This window comes from Thrips palmi, unplaced genomic scaffold, assembly GCF_012932325.1.
Source record: "Thrips palmi isolate BJ-2018 unplaced genomic scaffold, TpBJ-2018v1 HiC_scaffold_18, whole genome shotgun sequence".
NCBI lineage: Eukaryota > Metazoa > Arthropoda > Insecta > Thysanoptera > Thripidae > Thrips > Thrips palmi.
Genome location: NW_023144627.1, coordinates 16,799,887 through 16,818,214, shown reverse-complemented (window position 1 = coordinate 16,818,214; position 18,328 = coordinate 16,799,887). Strand labels below are relative to the sequence as shown.

The window sequence follows — 18,328 nt, the reverse complement described above, 5'->3', positions numbered from 1 at the left end:
GTTCATTTCAAAATTAACCGACCCTTCTCGTCACTACTCCATGCGCAGTGGAGCGCGACGGTGCGACCAACCACATGACGGGATTGCTAAAGCCCCTGCGGTCGACCAATGGGAGCTCGAGGCAGCCGCCCCACCCCCACCCCCACCCTTCTCTATTATGCGCACTCCGGCTGCGCCGCGCCGCCGACACCTCCAGCTGCCAGTCTGTCAGGCGACTAGGACAGTGCTGCTCTAGCGGTGTTTAAATTTGGTAATTTTCTTCTCGCGTTTGCTCGGATTGAATAGAAGCGATCCCGTCGCAATCAATGAAATTATCTGTGTCCCTTTCCGACTCACTTCTGAGTCACTTTGTGTTGATCCCTTTGAGTTCTGGCTTTCCGGAAGGACTGTTGAAATCAGTGTTGTGCTGGGTCCTGCTCCTGTTGGCACGTTTTTCATCCAGTTTTTTTCACTGCCTTGGGTGGCTTTTGAATTGAAGGTTGTCGTTTTACCATCTGTGCCGTTCGACGATCTACATTTCTCGAAGACCGTTTGCCCGTTCGCGGCCGAGGAGGTTCATTCAAGGTAAATATCCTGACGTTATGTTAAGCTAGGGATGCACCACTAACCCAACTTCTGTGTATTGTTTTGAAAGCGGTCTACAGCTTTCGAAAGAGAAGTTCAGTGATTTAAGTTTTGGTTTAATCATTTCTCCGTTTTAACAATTTTTATTGGCGTTTAAAATTGGTCGCATCTGCTCACACACACAACCATCTCTTTGTTATAAATTTTTAAATTATCTTCCTAGTTGCAGGGCCTATATAGTTTAAATTTTCCTATAAGTCTTTCATTTCATTCCATTCGAAGACTTTATTATTGTACTGTGCAGTCAATTAACTGCTATGAATGAGAAAAAAATAATTTCTGAGTTATTACGTAGTTCCACAGAAAGTTGCTTTGCTTTCTTGGTATTTCGGACATGTTCTTAAATTTTTTAATAAGTAGGGGCTTAAAATTTATCCTATTATTTTCAACTTTAGGGGGCAAGGTCAAAAACTCTGAGTCCATCAATTTCTGGTGTTTCTGTGCTTTGTGCACCTGCCGGAGGACAAGGTGTCCTGTCTCGGGGAATGCAATGACAGGTGTTGCACCCTGAGCAGACCAGAAATGTTTTAGTTTGATTGACCCCTTTGGCATTAAGGCAAAATGCCTGAATCATCTTCTTTTTTTTTCTTTTGTCAGACTTCCATAGTCCCTTTTGTTGCCTTGAACTCCAGCCCGATGTCCTTGTGACTTTTCCGCTGCCTGTGCCACCATGGTGCCACACTCACTGATGTGCACCCATTACCTTGGGCGGCGCGCGGCGCTCACAGCCGGTTAGGTTTATGAAGTGCCCCGTCTTGTTTCGCCTCACTTCGTCTTCGCGTGGGAAAGATCCTGCCTGGTATTTCTACTGTGCCCGGCCGGCGGTCTGGAAGACAGAGATAGCAACAGCCTCGCGAGAACGGCTTCTTTTTTTCCCAAAGAGGCGCGAGAAGGCACTGGGAGTGCGAGGCCGGGGCCCCGTGCAACGTGGGTTTGTTTAGCCAAACTGCACGTCCTCTTCTGGCTATTCCACGCTCAGGCCGTCTAGTCCGCACCGTTCTGACAGTGGCCCTGCGCCCTGGCAAGGGAAGTTGCGCAGTGACAGCACGCCGATTCCGGACAGAGCTTCGTCGCGCTGTCTCTCTCGCGCCTCCGCGCCACGCCTCTTGAGTGCGAGCGAGAGGAAAGGAAGCGACTGTTCGGAATCGGCCTGCTATGATGATGCGCCGTTTGTTCCAGCGGCCCGGGGCGGGGCGGGGCGGGGCGGGGCCGCAGGCGTTCTGACGGCTGAGTTTGACTCGATCGCCTCGAACAATGAACGGAAAACAAGTGAAACGGAGCAGCGCTGCAGTGGCGTTACGGCTGCGTGTGTGCGTGATCGTTTACGAGCGTGGCGGGGCGGGGCGGGGCGCCGTGCGTGTGTGTGAGTGCGTGCGCGTGTCGATGCTGTTACGAAAGCTGGCCGCCGTCCGGGGGGCGGGTGCCTTGGCGGGTGCTTCCCGGTGGCTGGACCGTCTGCCAGGCCGTCTGGTCCGCAGTCCAGTCCGCAGCCCCGGGCGGTCTGGCCTGGCTGGCCTGGCCGGCACTGCGACAGGTACACGGTGCTCGGGGCAGCTCGGGGCCGCGGTTGGCCTTCCCAGGGAGCGGCGCGGCGGCGGGGCGGCTCGGCGGCTCGACGCGCACCCTCTCTCGCGCTCCGCAGCCGCATTCTTGTGCTGTGGAGCGATTCCGCCGCCTGCACTCCTCGCTCCGTCTCTCTCGCACTCGTGGAGGCTGCCGGGGGTGCGAGAGAGACGGAGAGAGGACCCCACACCCTCTGTGGGCTCGGCTCTGGGCACGCGTCCAAGCGCCCTTTCTGCAACGCTGCGGAAAAGGAAACGCCTCGTTCGAAGGGCTGTCCGTTGGCGCCGAGGGTTCAAGTTCCACTGTAGGAACAAACGCAGTGAAAGGACATGGTCGTTGTCCGTTGCTGCGCCGCTGCGCCGACAGCATGATTGGCTTCCGGACGCGACGCGGACGTGAAGGGAATGCCCAGCGGCTCGCGACACGGACGGACGGACAGACAGACAATCCGCTGGCGCTGGGATTCGAACCCTTGCATGTTATTCCTGCCGCCGGATGCGGCGATGCCGGGCGATGCGGCACGAGCAAGATGACGCGGTCGATGGAGGCGGCGCGCAGTGGGCCAGAAGACCGGTGGAGGCGGCCAAACCTCTGGACGCGTTTTGAGCTCCCGAGTCACTAAATGGGACTCGAACCGAACGTGTGACCCCACCAATGGATTTCTCGTGCTGAAAGCAATCCAGTGGTGGGGTCACTCTTTCGGTTCGAGTCCCATTTAGTGCCTCTGGAACTCAAAACGCACCTAGAATTCTGGCCGCCTCCGCCGGTCTTCTGGCCCACTGTGCGGAGGGCGCGGTGGCGTGGCGCCGTGCGGCACCGGTACCACCGAGTACGAGACGCCGCAGGCTGGTCGATTCGACTGTCCAGCGGGTGGAGGAAGAGCGGGGCCAGAGGGCGTGGCCGCGTGGCAGCGTGGCCGCGTGGCCTGGGGAAGGGTGTCATAACTCGGACGCAGGCAGATGGCCCTTGGGGCCCTCGGCACGCCACTGCTAGGCACTGCTAGTCACCGCGCGGCCTCATGGTGGCGATGGCTCGGCGATGGCGGCCCCCTCCCCATCATGACGGCCAACAGAAATAGCGAGGAAGGGGCGGACGACGTCTTGGTGCAGTGTCCGGCATGCGACCGATACCCTGGCAAAAAGAAAGCGGGCGGGGCGGGGCCTGGCTTGCTGGTGCCCCCTCGGGGTCCCCCAGGCCGTCGGCAGGCCCACGGCAGGCCGCCGGGCGGAAGCGAAAGGTCGCGGGGCCCTCCGTTCCATTTAGGGGCCTGCACTGCGGGGGCGTCGTCGGCCGCTCATCCCGCGCCTTATTCGCCGGGCAGGGCCTTCCCCGCCCTTTGGGCCCTGTGGGCCCTTCGGGTCGGCGTTGACCCTTGGGCAGCCCTTCGGCCAGCGAAAGGGCGCGCGCCGCCCCGGTCGGCATTTGCACCTTGGCGACGACGCGGCGGCGGTGCGGATGTGCCAAGGGCCGCCTTGTCCGCCCTGCCCGCCGTGCCTGGTCCAGGCTGCCAGCTCGGGCGGCCGGCGCGGGCGGCCTGGCGGCCCTGACCTTCCCTGGCGCCAGCCCAGCGCCAGCCACCCCCTTCACCCGGAAAGCGACCGCCCCCTCGGCCCCCTTCCGGGACTGGAGCAGCGGAGCGCCGCGCCCGGAGCTGGAGGGGGTTGCGCGCCGCCCCGCCCCGCCCTGGAGGCCCTGCCGGGGTCCACCGTTGCCGGGTTGCGGCGCAAAGGGCGAGGCGCACAGTGGGCCAGAAGACCGGTGGAAACTCTTAACGCGTTTTCAGCTGGAGAGTCGCTAAATGGGACTCGAACCGAACACGTGACCTCACCAATGGATTGCTCACCAAACGAGGAATCCATTGGTGGGGTCACACGTTTGGTTCGAGTCCCACTTAGCGACTCTGGAGCTCAAAACGCGTCGAGAATTTTGGCCGCCTCCACCGGTCTTCTGGCCCACTGTGTAGCGAAGCGCGGCCGGGAGGAGGCGAAGCAGTGGCGGAGCACGCCGATGGCGCGGGGTCCGTGTCTGCGCTGTGGGTGCTGCATCGGCGCGGTGCCCCCGGCCTCCCCGGCCGCGGGGTTGGGCCAGTGTCAGTCAGGCAGCCAGTCAGCCCCGAGGGCGCGGCCCCCCTCCCCCTCCCCCTCCCCCCTCCCCTCCCTCCCCCCTCCCCCCTCCCCCCCCCCCCCCCTCCCCCTCCCCCTCCCCCCTCCCCTCCCCCCTCGTGCCCTTGTCACCGCGCTGACGGGCGAGGGCGTGGTGGCGCGTCACGCAAGCCCAAAAGCGTGATGTGAGAGTGGCCGGGGAAACAAACTTTGTGCAAAGCGTGGTGTTGCCGCCGCGGTCTGGCTAACGTACTGTACACTGTATACGTCACTGGCCCGCGCTGCCTCCAGTTGAAAGTAGTTGAAAGCGGCCCCTGCGTTTTGCTTAATCATTCTATACAGTGCTCCAGCCACTCCAGGGCTGGGATCAACACACGCCCACGGAACGCTCAGGGCAGTGGTTGGTCGCTCTGTCTCTCTCGCACTTCCCTTTCGGACGCTGCGAGCAGGCCCGGACTGGCCCGGGCCGCGGGGGCGCGATCGCGCCCGGGGCCTCGCGCGAAGCGCGGGGCCTTTCGGCCGCGGGCCACGGGGCCTTTCCACCGCGGGGCCTTCTTGGCCGCGGCAAAGTCGCGGTCTTTAACAATTTACGTACTTAAATGAAAGGGGTACCCATTTGAAAATTTCTCAAGATTTCGCAGAATTTTGCGTCAAAATTATGCCGGGTTCCGCGAGATTTTGTTGGTATTCCACGAAATTTCTGCCGATTTTACGCATGATTTCGGCAAATCAAGCGCATTTTTTGGCCAACTTTGGTCCCAAAATCGTTGCGGTCAAAGGCAAAATCGTTGTGGTCAACGTCTTCCCGGGACAGGGCATGAAAGAGGGGGGTCTTAAGAACACTAGAACGTCGAGGGAGGCCTTTTACGTCAACTAGATTGGACACAGTGGCCGCCCAAAGTCAGCAAAATCAGCAAATTTCCGAGACTCGACCACTTTTTGACCAACTTTGGTCCCAAAATCGTTGCGGTCAAAGGCAAAATTGTTGTGGTCAACGTCTTCACGATACAGGGCATGAAAGAGTGGGGTCTTAAGAATACTAGAACGTCAAGGGAAGCCTTTTGCGGCAACTAGATTGGACACAGTGGCCGCCCAAAGTCAGCAAATCAGCAAATTTCCGAGACTCGACCACTTTTTGACCAACTTTGGTCCCAAAATCGTTGCGGTCAAAGGCAAAATCGTTGTGGTCAACGTCTTCCCGGGACAGGGCATGAAAGAGGGGGGTCTTAAGAACACTAGAACGTCGAGGGAGGCCTTTTACGTCAACTAGATTGGACACAGTGGCCGCCCAAAGTCAGCAAAATCAGCAAATTTCCGAGACTCGACCACTTTTTGACCAACTTTGGTCCCAAAATCGTTGCGGTCAAAGGCAAAATTGTTGTGGTCAACGTCTTCACGATACAGGGCATGAAAGAGTGGGGTCTTAAGAATACTAGAACGTCAAGGGAAGCCTTTTGCGGCAACTAGATTGGACACAGTGGCCGCCCAAAGTCAGCAAATCAGCAAATTTCCGAGACTCGACCACTTTTTGACCAACTTTGGTCCCAAAATCGTTGCGGTCAAAGGCAAAATCGTTGTGGTCAACGTCTTCCCGATACAGGGCATGAAAGAGTAGGGTCATAAGAATACTAGGGCGTCGAGGGAGGCCTTTTACGTCAACTAGATTGGACACAGTGGCCGCCCAAAGTCAGCAAAATCAGCAAATTTCCGAGACTCGACCACTTTTTGACCAACTTTGGTCCCAAAATCGTTGCGGTCAAAGGCAAAATCGTTGTGGTCAACGTCTTCCCGATACAGGGCATGAAAGAGTAGGGTCATAAGAATACTAGGGCGTAGAGGGAAGCCTTTTGCGGCAACTAGATTGGACACAGTGGCCGCCCAAAGTCAGCAAATCAGCAAATTTCCGAGACTCGACCACTTTTTGACCAACTTTGGTCCCAAAATCGTTGCGGTCAAAGGCAAAATCGTTGTGGTCAACGTCTTCCCGATACAGGGCATGAAAGAGTAGGGTCATAAGAATACTAGGGCGTCGAGGGAGGCCTTTTACGTCAACTAGATTGGACACAGTGGCCGCCCAAAGTCACCAAACACGTCTTACCCTCCCCTGGCTAGTAAATTTAAAACAATGGACGCATATCGGAAAAGGGGGCCCTTGACGTCACACTGCGACCGGGGCCCTGACTTAGCCAGTCCGGCCCTGGCTGCGAGAAAGCCCCGCTGGCGGGGGCGTCGGTGATGGGCAGCATGTTGTTGCCGCGACCTACCCCGGTGTTGTTGTTCGGGGTCTGCAGCGTGCAACGGGTCCGCCTGAGGTTGCCTGGCCCACGGCCTGGCCTGCTGCACCGCCGCGGCTTTTTATTTTCCCTCCCACGGAAAGCAAATAAACAATATGCCTTGCGCGAGTCGGCGGGGCATGGCCGGGCATGGCGTGCATGCGCCCCGCGCTGCGGCGCTGCGGCGCTGCTCCCACCGAACATGTGTAAGTTATCCCTCCATCGGCAGATCGTGTTGCCCATGTGCAAGGCGCGGCGTGGCCCATGGCGTGGCCCCGTGCCGGCCGTGCCCCGCAGACGCGTTCCCATGGCGACGGCGCTGGGAAGTGGCGGAGGAGGACCCGTGGTTCAAGCCCTCCAGCCGGTCGCACCAAATGTAGGCCGTGCCGGTGATGCACTGTCGTGTCCCGGTGGGCCCAGTGGGCAGCGCAGAGCGGCGCGGCGCGCGCTTTTTGGGCGATGTGGGGCACCTTGTTGTGGAGCACCTTGCGGGGCACCTTGTGGATCCGGATGGACGGGGCGCGGGCAGCCGGTAGGGCCGGCAGGGCCGCCGGGGCCGCGGCAGTCCGATGGAGTGTGGCTTTTGTACCGCAAGCTGGGGCTTCCCTCGCGCGCGTGCGCGTGCACTGCGAAAAATAAAACAACTGCAGCGCTTCACGCGAGACTGCAATTATTTGTGCACGAGCTTCGTACACTGTTGTTATACTGGGACTCAGTGGGCCGACCGGTGGAGGCGGCCAAAATTCTCAAAGCGTTTTGAGCTCCAGGGTCGCTAAACAGGACTCGAATCGAGCGTGTGACCCCACCAATGGATACCTCGTTCGGAGAGCAATCCATCGGTGGGGCACACATTTGCTTCGAGAATGGCCATTCAGCGACTCTGGAGCTCAAAACGCGTCGAGAATTTTGGCCGCCTCCATCGGTCTTCTGGCCCACTGCGGGGCGGAGTCTTGATTTCGCTGGGCCTGGATCCGAGTCGGCGTACAGGAAGCGAGTCGCGTTGTGAGACTGGATCCTGCTCCGAAACGAAGCAAACGGAGCCACGGCCGCCACGGCGCTGCGCGCCGCCACGGCGCTGCGCGCGCTGCGCTTCGGCCGGCTTTGGCTCGGGCCGCTGCATCCAGGCTGCATCCCGGACCCGTCCGGGCCGGCCACCTGTTTTGGAGACGTGCCACTGACGCGTTATCCAACTCGCGCCGCTCCGCCGCTCGGATTTGGCTTTATGGGTCATTGGCACGGACCGGACCCCTTTATCCTTATCTCCCCCGATGACTTCCTCGTTCCACCTTTGCGAAACGACCGTTGACACGCGAGGGCGCCGCCACACCGCTAACATAAATTTTGTATTTACTTTTCTTGCTTATGTTTTTTCGCTCCCGCCGGCCGTGACTGGGATTTGACGACGGCGTGCTGTGCTGCTTCTAGGCATTGATTTTGAAGGCCGGGCTACGCTAGGCTGCCACAACCAGAGCGTCTCCGGCGTGGCAAGTCAAGGCTGCCGCCGAGCGCCTGCCGAACGGGGGTGGGCCAGCCCGCCGCGCAGCCGTGCGCTCCGGCTGCCTACCCCGCGCGGCGTTCACAGTGGGCCAGAAGACCGGCGGAGGCGGCCAGAACTTTTGACGCGTTTTGAGCTCCAGAGCGGCTAAACAGGCCTCGAACTCTGCGGCGGTCCCGCGGTGCTGGCGCTCATGGCCTCGTCGCGGTGCGTCGCGGTGCGTCGCGGTGCGTCGCGGTGCCGGCAAGGCGAGCCCCAGCCGCGCCAAGCCTTGGCCGCGCGCGCATCGCGCATCGGGCCGAAGGCACCTGATCCTTAAACAAACAGGTTCCCGCGGCGGGTAACCGTTTAGTTTAGCGGTCGATGCCTCGCCTCGTGTGCCGCCCATGCTTTGCTGCAAAAGCGAGGGGGCAAAAACTCGCGCAATCATGTGTACACGGCCCCCGAAATCACATGCGAATCATTGAGAATCACGCGAAATCAAGCAATCCGAAATCAGCCAAAATCACTAAAATCGACCGAAATTAGGCAGAATCACACGAAACCAGGCCAAATCAGTCCGAAATCATTTCTTTCCGAACACAATCACACGCAATCACGCTCAACATCACCCTGGTGCGTCGCGAAATAAGGCAAAATCAGCCATGAAATCAATTAAAACCATGCGCAATCATTGCGTTTTCCGAATCATGTGTACACGAAAATCCCGAGTTTTTGCCCCCTCGTGCAAAAGCCGGAGAAAAATGGGAAGCGTCGTTGTGACTACTCGCGTGGGAGTTTGCGAGTCCCGTATGCCCGCAGACTTGTAGGAGTTGCTTGCTTCCCAGCGCCGTCACTCTTCGCGAGTCGTGTATGGGCTTCAAGTCTCAAACTAACCAACCTCCAACATAAAATTTTAGTTTTTAGTCCCATTTAGCGACTCCGGAGCTCAAAACGCGTTGAGAGTTTTGGCCGCCTCCACCGGTCCTCTGGCCCACTGTGTGTGGGGTGCCTAGCCTACCCTTGCCGCCTAGACCCGGTTCGGTTTGGCGTCTTCGCTTCCAGCGTACCGGCGTCATCGCCCTGCGCTGTAGCGGTGGGCAGGCATGCGTTGCGGCGTGCGTGCAGTGGCTGTGGTAAGGCCCCGGCCTGCCCGCCTCGGCCAAGCGCCGTGCTGCCGAGTACTACACTGTGGGCAGCTGTAGTTTAAAAGAAAATTGGTTGAGTTAATTTACTTTTCATCGGTGTATACAGTCGAATTACGTTCTTGGTTTTCCTTGGGACGGGGATCTCCGCCGCGGCCCACCGAGTCGTGGCTTGGGCCTGCCTTGGCCAGGTTAGACCTCACAGTGGGCGAGCAGGCGCAGTGAGACTTGATTTGCAATCAACATTTTCGTTTCTGTTTGAGATAAACTTTTCCTTCCTCTGTGTCGCTGCCGGCTCTCTTTCGGACGCTCGGGGCACGCGATGCCAGGCAGTGCCTGGCGGGCTGCCTGTCTCTCTCGCACCCTTACGCGACGCCCCACGAGTGCGAGAGAGAGGAGAAGATACCCGCCCCGCCCGGTGCATGCGGCAGGGAGCAGGGAGAAAAAAAAACCGCAGCCTTGCAAATGCGCTCGCTAAACGGGCCGCTAACTGACTGCCCACTTGTTTCTATTGGCCATTACTCTAGAGACGTATACCGCTCCGCCGCCAGAACAGAGAAAAGGCCGTACTCTTTCTGTTATTAATCCCGAGGGCTGTTTTGACGAGCGGCGACACGGCGTGAGGTGACGCAACCCGATCCGATCGGCCTAGCGTGGCCTAGTGCGTACGGCACAAGTACAGCTTCAATAGCTCGTCTGGCCGCCATTGAGTTCCACTGTTGTCCCCGGCGAGGCGTGGCGCTGGGGCCGGGGTGCGGCGGTGCACATGTCCGAGGGCAACCACATTGTCAGTCGCGACAAAAGACCTGTTGTTGTGTTCGAAATAAGTTATTGCCATTTTTTCCGGGTGACTGTTATTTTGTGTTGATTTTTGTTAGTCAGGGACTTTAGGCCTTTTTAAAAACAAAATTTTTTTTTGGAGGTCCTTAATTGAAATCTTTGATGATGACCACTTTGCCTAGTTTCCGCTCCGGACGGCCTGGGGGGGGGGGGGAATGCGGGTACCTCGATGGTTTTGCTTTGCCCAGTGTAATGGCCCGTGGTGAGATTAGACTCCCAGACGTACCGACGGCGCACGGCGTGGCAATCCTCATGGGAGGGAGTGAGAGGAAGAGTGAGTGGGGGCAGCTCATCTGGCATGCGACTGTGCTGCCCGGTATGGCCTTTCGGCGCCTTTTAAACGATCCCTTCTCAAAACTCCCAAAACGGACCGGAAACGACCTGGAACGGATAAAGCCGCGCAGCCGCGCCCACTGAGCCGAGCCACTGGCCGATTAAAATTAACTCTTTTTCCTTTCCTTTCTGTGGCAGAATGCCTGCTTGCATGCCTGCCTGCCTGTGGCTTTGACGAAACGGCGCTACTACACTGCTTCTGCACCACCTGCAGTGTACTGCCTCTGCAGCTTCTGCTGCGGTTGCGGGGTGTTATTTTCATTCTGCGGTTTCTCTGTCTATCTAGGGCCGCGCGTGGTTTCAACTGCTCCACGACCCCGGAGCAAAAGGGGGCTTTTAATTCGGGATCTCTCTCTGTCTCTCTTTCTCCGACCGCGGCGCATGCCAGCAAGGAATGTAGAACAACCTTTTTTTTTTTTACAAAAAATTTGGTCAGGAAAGAATAGCTGTTTTGTTTGTGTTGGACGGACTGGTCGTTTGTTGCGCGAGGATTGGCTGCCTCTGTCTCCTCCCCCCGGCCGCCCTGGGCGCTGCATCGCTGCATCTCGTTCGAGTTGGACTTCGGCGGGTATTTTGAGAGATGCGCGACTAGGCGGCCGCGAGGGGTCACCGTCCGGGCTGCGGCAGGGTAAACACAGCGACCCCTGATTTTATTTTCTGTCGTTGCCGCGCGGACAGGCTGTGGGTGTGTGGGTGAGTGGGTCAGAACCCGCCGCACAGTGGGCCAGGAGACCGGTGGAGGCGGACAGAACTCTAAACGCGTTTTGAGCTCCAGAGTCGCTAAATGGGACTCGAACCGAACGTGTGACCCCACCAATGGATTGCTCTCCGAACGAGGAATCCAGTGGTGGGGGTCACACGTTCGGTTCGAGTCCCATTTAGCGACTCTGGAGCTCAAAACGCGTCTAGAGTTTTGTCCGCCTCCGCCCACTGTGCGCCGCCCACGCCGCGGAGGGGACCCGACTAGACATGACGGGTGCAGCGGCAAGTTGTTAAAATTAATATTGGAGGGGGCGGAGTGGAACCCCCAGGCACGCGGCACCTGCACCTCCGCGGCGACGACGGCGGCGACGTGCCGCGGTGCCCCCGTCGGTAATCACGGCCTTGGCGTCGTCCTGGGGGACGGCCCCGCCCGCCGGTCTGCTGCTGCGTGCCGCGTGCCTCCATGGAGGCTGTCGGCGTGCCTGCGGGGCCGGCCCGGAAGTTTCCGACAAGTCAATAACCAACGCGGAGCCACGCGGAGCGAGGCAGAGGCAATGCCCCTCGGCAGACCGATTCCGAGAGTCGTTCTGTCTCTCTCGCACTCGTGGGGCGTACTCTACGGGTGTGACGGAGACGGAGCAATCCAGTGTGGCGGTGATAGGAAGTCGTGTTGCTGCCGATGGAGTCGTGGGACCGCGGTAGACCGGCCCGACAATTGCACTGCAGGACCGGCATGGCGTTGGCGGGGTAGTGTACTACACCGCACGCGCTGCCGGAACTTGAGGTGGCATAACTCGGCGCCGTTTGGCTGGGAAGCGGTCCTCGAATCCAACACTTGAGGGCACTTCGAACGAGGAATGAATTGATCGTCTGTTTCGAGGCCGGAAGACCATCCGCAATGATGCCCGTTGCTGTTGCCTCCAATAACTTGAGTCTTACTGTGGCCTGTGGCCTGTACTCCACGTCGAAAGCCCAGCAGCCTGTCCGCGTCGCCGCCCTGCGTCGCTCTGTCTCTCTCGCACCCCTGCGCGCGCTGCGGGCGTCCCCGTGAGTGCGAGAGAGACAGAGCGACGAAAGCGCTGCTCAGAATGAGCGTGCTGGGCCGGAGGGCGGAGGCGAGGGCGGAGGTGCCCGAATGATGATGGGAGTGGAATAGTTTTCCGGGCCATCGCGCAGGGACAGCGACGCACTGCGACGCACTCGCTCGCACGCACCGCTGCCCAGCCGACAGTGTACACACTGCGCGGCGCCCTTTAGGTTTTACTTCGTCGAGGCACAGTGGGCCAGAAGACCGGTGGAGGCGGAGGCGGACAAAACTTGTACACTGTGCGGGGGGAGGCTCCCATGACCCGCGGCCCACGACCGCGAGGTGACCTGTGACCTCCGCGGTGCTCCGATGATGGACTGATTACTCGCGATGACGAACGGCCGCTGCAGTGCCTGTCGCTCCGTCTCTCTCGCTGCGCCACGGCCCGTGCGTGCGTGCGAGAGAGAGCTAGCTGACCCGGAGCAGGAGGAACCCTCCGCTCCGCTCCGGGCCGGCCGGCCGGCTAGCGCCAGGCTCGTGCTCCCCCGAGGGAGAGAGAGAGGGAAAGGGGTCAGCCGGCCGGCAGGGGTCACATCGCATTGGATCTGGTTTGGCGAGCGGACGGGCGGACTTGCAGGCCGGCGGACGGACAGACTTGCAGTCGGACAGACTTGGATGACAGGCATGGTCTGTCTGGCACACACAGGCACGGTGTGATTGCTTTGCATGGCGTGGCCAGGTGCCTCCGGCAGCCTCTGCCGTGTCTCTCTCCGAGTGAAAACTGCAAACGCCGAGTGGCAACGTGTGATTATGCATGTCGCGGGGAGCGGGTTCTGCGGGGTTGAGCCCCGCCAAATTAGCGCCGTACTCGCTGCGCCAATTTGGCTGTCGCGCGCCGAGCGGCCGGGCAAGGCAGGCACGCTCGCGCTGCACCGCCCTACACCGCCATCACGCCGAGACGAATCGCCAAAGTTGATGTTGCTTTTAATCATTTAATTGTCGGGTGATTTAATCGCCGCTCTCTTGGTTTTGCAGTGCTGCGGCTGCCACGCATGGGCGCTGTGCGCGGCTAGCGCGGCGCGGCGTGGGCGCCAGCCGGTGAGGGAAGCAGCTCCGCGCCGACGCCATGGAGGCCGCGGGCGACGTGTCCATGGCCTCGGACTGCGACTTCGCGCTCAACGACGGCGAGGTGACGATGGTGGCGGACATGACGATCGTGGGGGACGCGTTCGCCAAGCAGCTCAAGGACTCGAAGCAGGACGCCAAGCAGGACGGCAGCGACAGCGGCGTCGAGCTGAACGGCGCCGAGCGGTCGGCGTCCCCCGTCCTGGACGCGAGCGGGGCGCCGCCGGTGCTGCCGCCCGCACACCTGGACTACGACGGCACCAGTGAGGGTGAGTACGTCCAGCATAGGCGCCCGCCGTTCCCGCCCCGCCATCGCCAAGGTAGGCAGCCCCGCGGTGCGTCGGTGCCGTGAGGGTTGCCTGTCTCATCCGGGCGGGCGTTCCCCTACGCCCAGCCCTCGGCCCAGCCACACAGCGACGCGGCATGAAAGAAACCTTGTGAGATGTTGTTGTTTTTCCGTGGTGATAACGGAGTCGTCGTTGTTGCAGGTGGCAGCGAGTCGTCCTCCGTGCTCTCCCACGCGCCCGTCCGGAAGAAGATCTCGGCCTCGTCAGCCTCGTCGTCGGCGTCGTGCTCCACGCCGGGCCGCGCCGGCCACCCCCGGTCGCGGTCCGTGGTGGTGTCGGCCTCGTCCTCCGGGTCGGCGCCCAACACCCCCGGCTCGCCCGTGCCCGCGCCGAGGCCCAGGGAGAGGTCGGCGGCGGCCGCGGGCCGCGGATCCAGCTGCTCCAGGGTAGGCAACGCACAGTGGGCCAAAATTCTTAACGCATTTTGAGCTCCAGAGTCGCTAACGCTAAATAGGAGTCGAACCGAACGTGTGACCCCACCAATGGATTGCTCTCCGAACGAGGAATTCATTGGTGGGGACACACGCTCGGTTCGAGTCCTGTTTAGCGACTCTGGAGCTCGAAACGCGTCCAGAGTTTTGGCCGCCTCTACTGGTCGGCCCACTGTGCAACGACTTGGAGCGACTCGCTGGCCGAAGCACTCGGCACTTAACTAATCTCGGCCGTCTTCCTCCTCAGGGTCGACAAGGCTCTTCGTGTGCCGAGGCTCCGCACGCCGCCGCGCGCACCACGTCGCGGTCGCAGCGCTCCGGGTCGTCGTCGGCCGCCCCCAACTTGATGACGGCCAGCTTGACGGGCAGCCTGACCCACGGCAGCAGCGGCAGCAGCAACGTCCGCGGCAGGGGCACGACCAGGTACTTGAGTGTAGCCTGCTGTACTTGAAGCACTTGTTGTTGTGACCTTCGAGCGCGACGTGTCAGTGCTGACGACGACGGCTTTGTGCGGACAGGGCTCCCGCGGCGCCGCGGCCCACTCCTCGCGGCGCCACCTCGGCCGTGGCCATGTCCACCTCGACGGACGACGGCCGCTGGCCCTCCACCGTCCAGAGGCCCACCACGCTGTCGAGGACCAGGGCCTCGAGTGTGGCCGCCGACCGCGACCGGCGGTACGCCATGGCCAACATGGCCAGCATGACCAGCTCGAGCAGCAAGACCAGCGTCAACTCCACCAACTCGGCGTCCACGCCTTCGCCCACCGAGTCCAAGGTGGGCATTGAGGGCCGCAGGGGGAGAGGGGCAGAGGTCTGTAATGCAGAAACAAGCTGCTTTTATGCCTGGAACCATTTTATATTGTTGAAACTTCAGTGGGATACTTGAAACCGAGTGAAATAACTGGTCCGTTCGTTTGTTCCAGTCTGAGAAGTTTTCGACTCTTCCCCGGAGGCGGCGGCGGCGCTCTGTAGAGAGCGCTGGCGGCGAGAGAGTGTCCTCGACGCAGTCCCAGTCCACCAGGAAACAGAAGGTGACGCTGTACCACGAGACGGGCGCGCAGACGGCGCTCACCTACCAGGACCTCGAGGACCTGCTGGGCGGCAGGGCGTGCCACCTACGCCCCATCGACGCCCGCGAGCAAAGCCACCAGGGCGTGCAGGTGGACAGGGAGAGGGAGGACTTCGCCACGATGCTGCTGGACCGCCGCCTCAAGGCCATCATGGACATGCTGGGCTTCGAGCACTCGGGTACTCCCCGCTCGCCCGGAGGGCCCGGAGGCAGCATCACCTCCACGGTGCACACCCCGCCAAAGGAAGTGGATCACTCAGGTAGGCCTCGCCTGTCGCCTGTCGAAGCACAATTGCCTTCCAGCCTCCTCTTCATCTTTGAAAAAGTAAATCGCAACTCTTTGGTGTATTGACAGCTTGGATGAAGACACTGGAGTTATTAGAACAGCGAGCTGCGACTATTAAGAAACGAGACTCAGTGCAACGAAATGAAATTGGACGTCTGCGGTATGAAGTAGAGCACAATGAGAGGCTCCGGAAAAGCCTTCAAAATCAGCAGGAAGAAACAGAGGCAGAATCACAAGAAATGCAAGTATTCTTGAAATTAGAAAATGCAGCTCTGGCTGAAAGTCTTCAAGAAGCTGAGAAAGATGTAAGGATCAATCTTGCTAATACTGTGCATGTAATGACTTCATCTAGGAATACTAACTGTAAACCATCTTTTTAAACAATTTGTAGGCAGTGGCTCAAAAGGAGGTTGTTGCAAATTTGAATCTAGAGTTAGAGCGTCAACGAGAAGAATGTCAACATCTAGTTCGTATCAGTGAGCAACGCAGGTACAGTACTACTTATGGTACTACATGAAGCAATTGTCCCTTTCACTATCAGTCATTCATTTGGTTTATTATTCGGTTTTATTTTGCAGGCAAGAAGTTCTTACTCTGCAGGCTCGAGTTGCTGCATTGGAACAAAGATCCAAAGAGTCTCTCCTTCAGCAGGGAGCAGCTGTATCAGGAGCCTCTGTTGCTCTTTCAGCTTTGAGCTCTCGCCTCGATGACCTAGCAGTCCAACTAGAGGTTAGCTGTGATGATATTTGAGAAATTATTTTTTGCCAAGGATTACGACTTCAACAACCAAATCTTATTACATCCACAGGAAAGTTCTTTGGATAAAGCCTTGTCTGCTTTGACCACTGAAGCAGAAGCAGTCACAACACGTACTAAAGAAGCCTGCAGGCCTCTAAGTAAGTTTTTTCTTCGTTTTTTTTTTTTTTTACCTTTGGGGGACCTTTTCCATTGACTAATGCCCTTGTCCCTTTAAATACAGGCTTGCACTTGGAGAACAATTTCCAAACATTGGATAATGTGACAGAACCAGAGCTTGAGGAAGAAGGAGGCGGCCAAAGGGAGAGTGCTACCACTGCCTCCCAGAATCTAAATTCTGCTCGTCTGGTGAATAGTGAAAGTATTCAAAATCTTTCTGCTGCTATTCTTTTCCGTCGACTTCAAGAAGAAGCAATAAAAACTGAAGCAAATGCAGGAGATGAGATGCCTGGACATCTAGTGGATCAAGTTCTCGATGTTGATTCTCTGATAACCAGAGTTTTGCGTGCCATAAGTGACACTGTACACTCAAAAAAACTGTACGTCCTCATAGAAAGTAAATTATCCTTGCCTGTAATAATATTTATGTTCTCACACTATTGTTATTTGCTTTTCAGACCTTTAAATCCAACAGATGAGTCCAGTCAAATTTGCAATGGACAAGCAAAAGTAAGTTCATGTTTCAGACCACCTTCATCGTCAATTCTGCTTGATTTTGGTTTTCAGATCTGATAATTAATACCTTGTTATTTTCCAGATGGATTCTAAAGCTCTTCAGAAAATTGAAGGTCAAGTAGACTCTGCAAAATCAAATCATATACCGCTTCTAAACGGTTCCAATGATGGAACATGCAGTGAGACTAGCAATATGTCCGTCAATGGGAGAGTAGAAATAGGCATTGCATCTGAACCTGTAACTGGAGCTGCTTAAAACAAATTAGATCATCAGCGATATTAATTAGCATACTTTAACAATATCAACTTCTATGCTATGATTGTGGTAAACGTTTCGTCATTTGGGTGAATTATATTCTTATCAACTTTATTGTTGTGAATTCAACTCTTATTACCTTTGTTAAACATTTGATTGTATTCTTCCCCCCCAAAATTGTGTGACAGATGTTCTGTTGACATTGTATCATCTTACTGTTCCTGTTTTAGTGAGTGTATCTATAAGTAGCTTTCACTTTATTCGATTTTTGCTTTTATGGATTTTTTGCAAACTTGTGATTATGTTACTTTGCACTGTATTTATTGATTAGTTGTTCCCAAAATAAGAGGAATGAATGAGAATTAGCCTTTGAATTATAGTGATTTTAATCTCATTTATAAATTGTAGATTGAGATTTTCATGACTGACCTGCTTTCTAACAATTGATTCAGGCCTAGTTAGTATTTGAGCATTGATGAATTGTAGAATCCGTACTTTTATTGTAGAGACAATGTTGGAATATTTCATGATTTGTCTATGAGGATGAGTAGAGGAGTATAGTGAAAGCAAATATTCCAACAGTATTTTGCCAGAAACTCCAGTATTTTACAATTATTTTTTTGGCTGAAGAAGTATGCATAACTTGTATTAATGACATCGAATAGTTGTCCGTCCGTGAACAATTTGATGCCATTTTATATGTAGTTGCACAGAAATGACTGTTATATTAGAATAATGATTTAAGGGCTTTAGTTGCAAACTGTGAGAATTGAAGACTGTCTCTAACTGAAGATGGCTGTCAAAGTAGAGCAAACAAGCCACTGATATTTATTGATCTCGGAAGAGGAATTAAGTTTCCTGAAATCATATTGTCTGTAGACACGACTTCAAAAGAAACTTTTTGTCATTCCTTTTTGTGCTTTCCTGTCCAGTTTTCACTTAAAACTCTACTTTGGGAGATTCCTTTGTGCCATTGAATGATGTCTATCTCACATTCTTTTTTAATTTGTTTACCAATCATGTTTTTTCTTCACTTAGTCATCTACAGCACTCCAACATAAACTTGACATATGAAAATTCATGTTCAGTGTGCGCTGCGCAATATGTTGAAAAAAAATTTGGTCTATAGTCCATGAATTGATTTTGAAGAAATGTTTTCTGTTGTTTGGTGTAACTTAAAAGGCATACTACTTGTACTAAAGCTTGACCAAATAAAAAAAATGAATTCATTGAGAATTGTTACCTTTCTCTTTACATGTACTGTCCCTCACTGGATGCAGAGAAACATTTTATTTCTGAAC

At 56.6% G+C, this 18,328-nt stretch overlaps 1 protein-coding gene across 2 annotated transcripts; it reads left to right on the top strand.

The window, feature by feature from the left end:
* Positions 1-170: 170 nt before the first annotated feature.
* LOC117645008 (platelet binding protein GspB) lies at positions 171-18,263 on the top strand. 2 transcript variants are annotated; one of them, XM_034384879.1, is made up of 14 exons: positions 171-250; positions 479-564; positions 13,119-13,477; positions 13,697-13,941; positions 14,234-14,409; positions 14,505-14,796; positions 14,909-15,314; positions 15,410-15,645; positions 15,732-15,829; positions 15,919-16,069; positions 16,149-16,236; positions 16,320-16,635; positions 16,714-16,765; positions 16,854-18,263. In XM_034384879.1, exons 3-14 carry the CDS (start codon positions 13,210-13,212, stop codon positions 17,025-17,027), a joined length of 2,502 nt encoding a protein of 833 aa, XP_034240770.1. In that variant the 5' UTR covers positions 171-250; positions 479-564; positions 13,119-13,209; the 3' UTR covers positions 17,028-18,263. The 2 variants fall into 2 exon arrangements, with proteins under 2 accessions (XP_034240770.1, XP_034240771.1); XM_034384880.1 differs by having other exon boundaries at positions 191-564; positions 14,505-14,760.
* Positions 18,264-18,328: the final 65 nt, after the last annotated feature.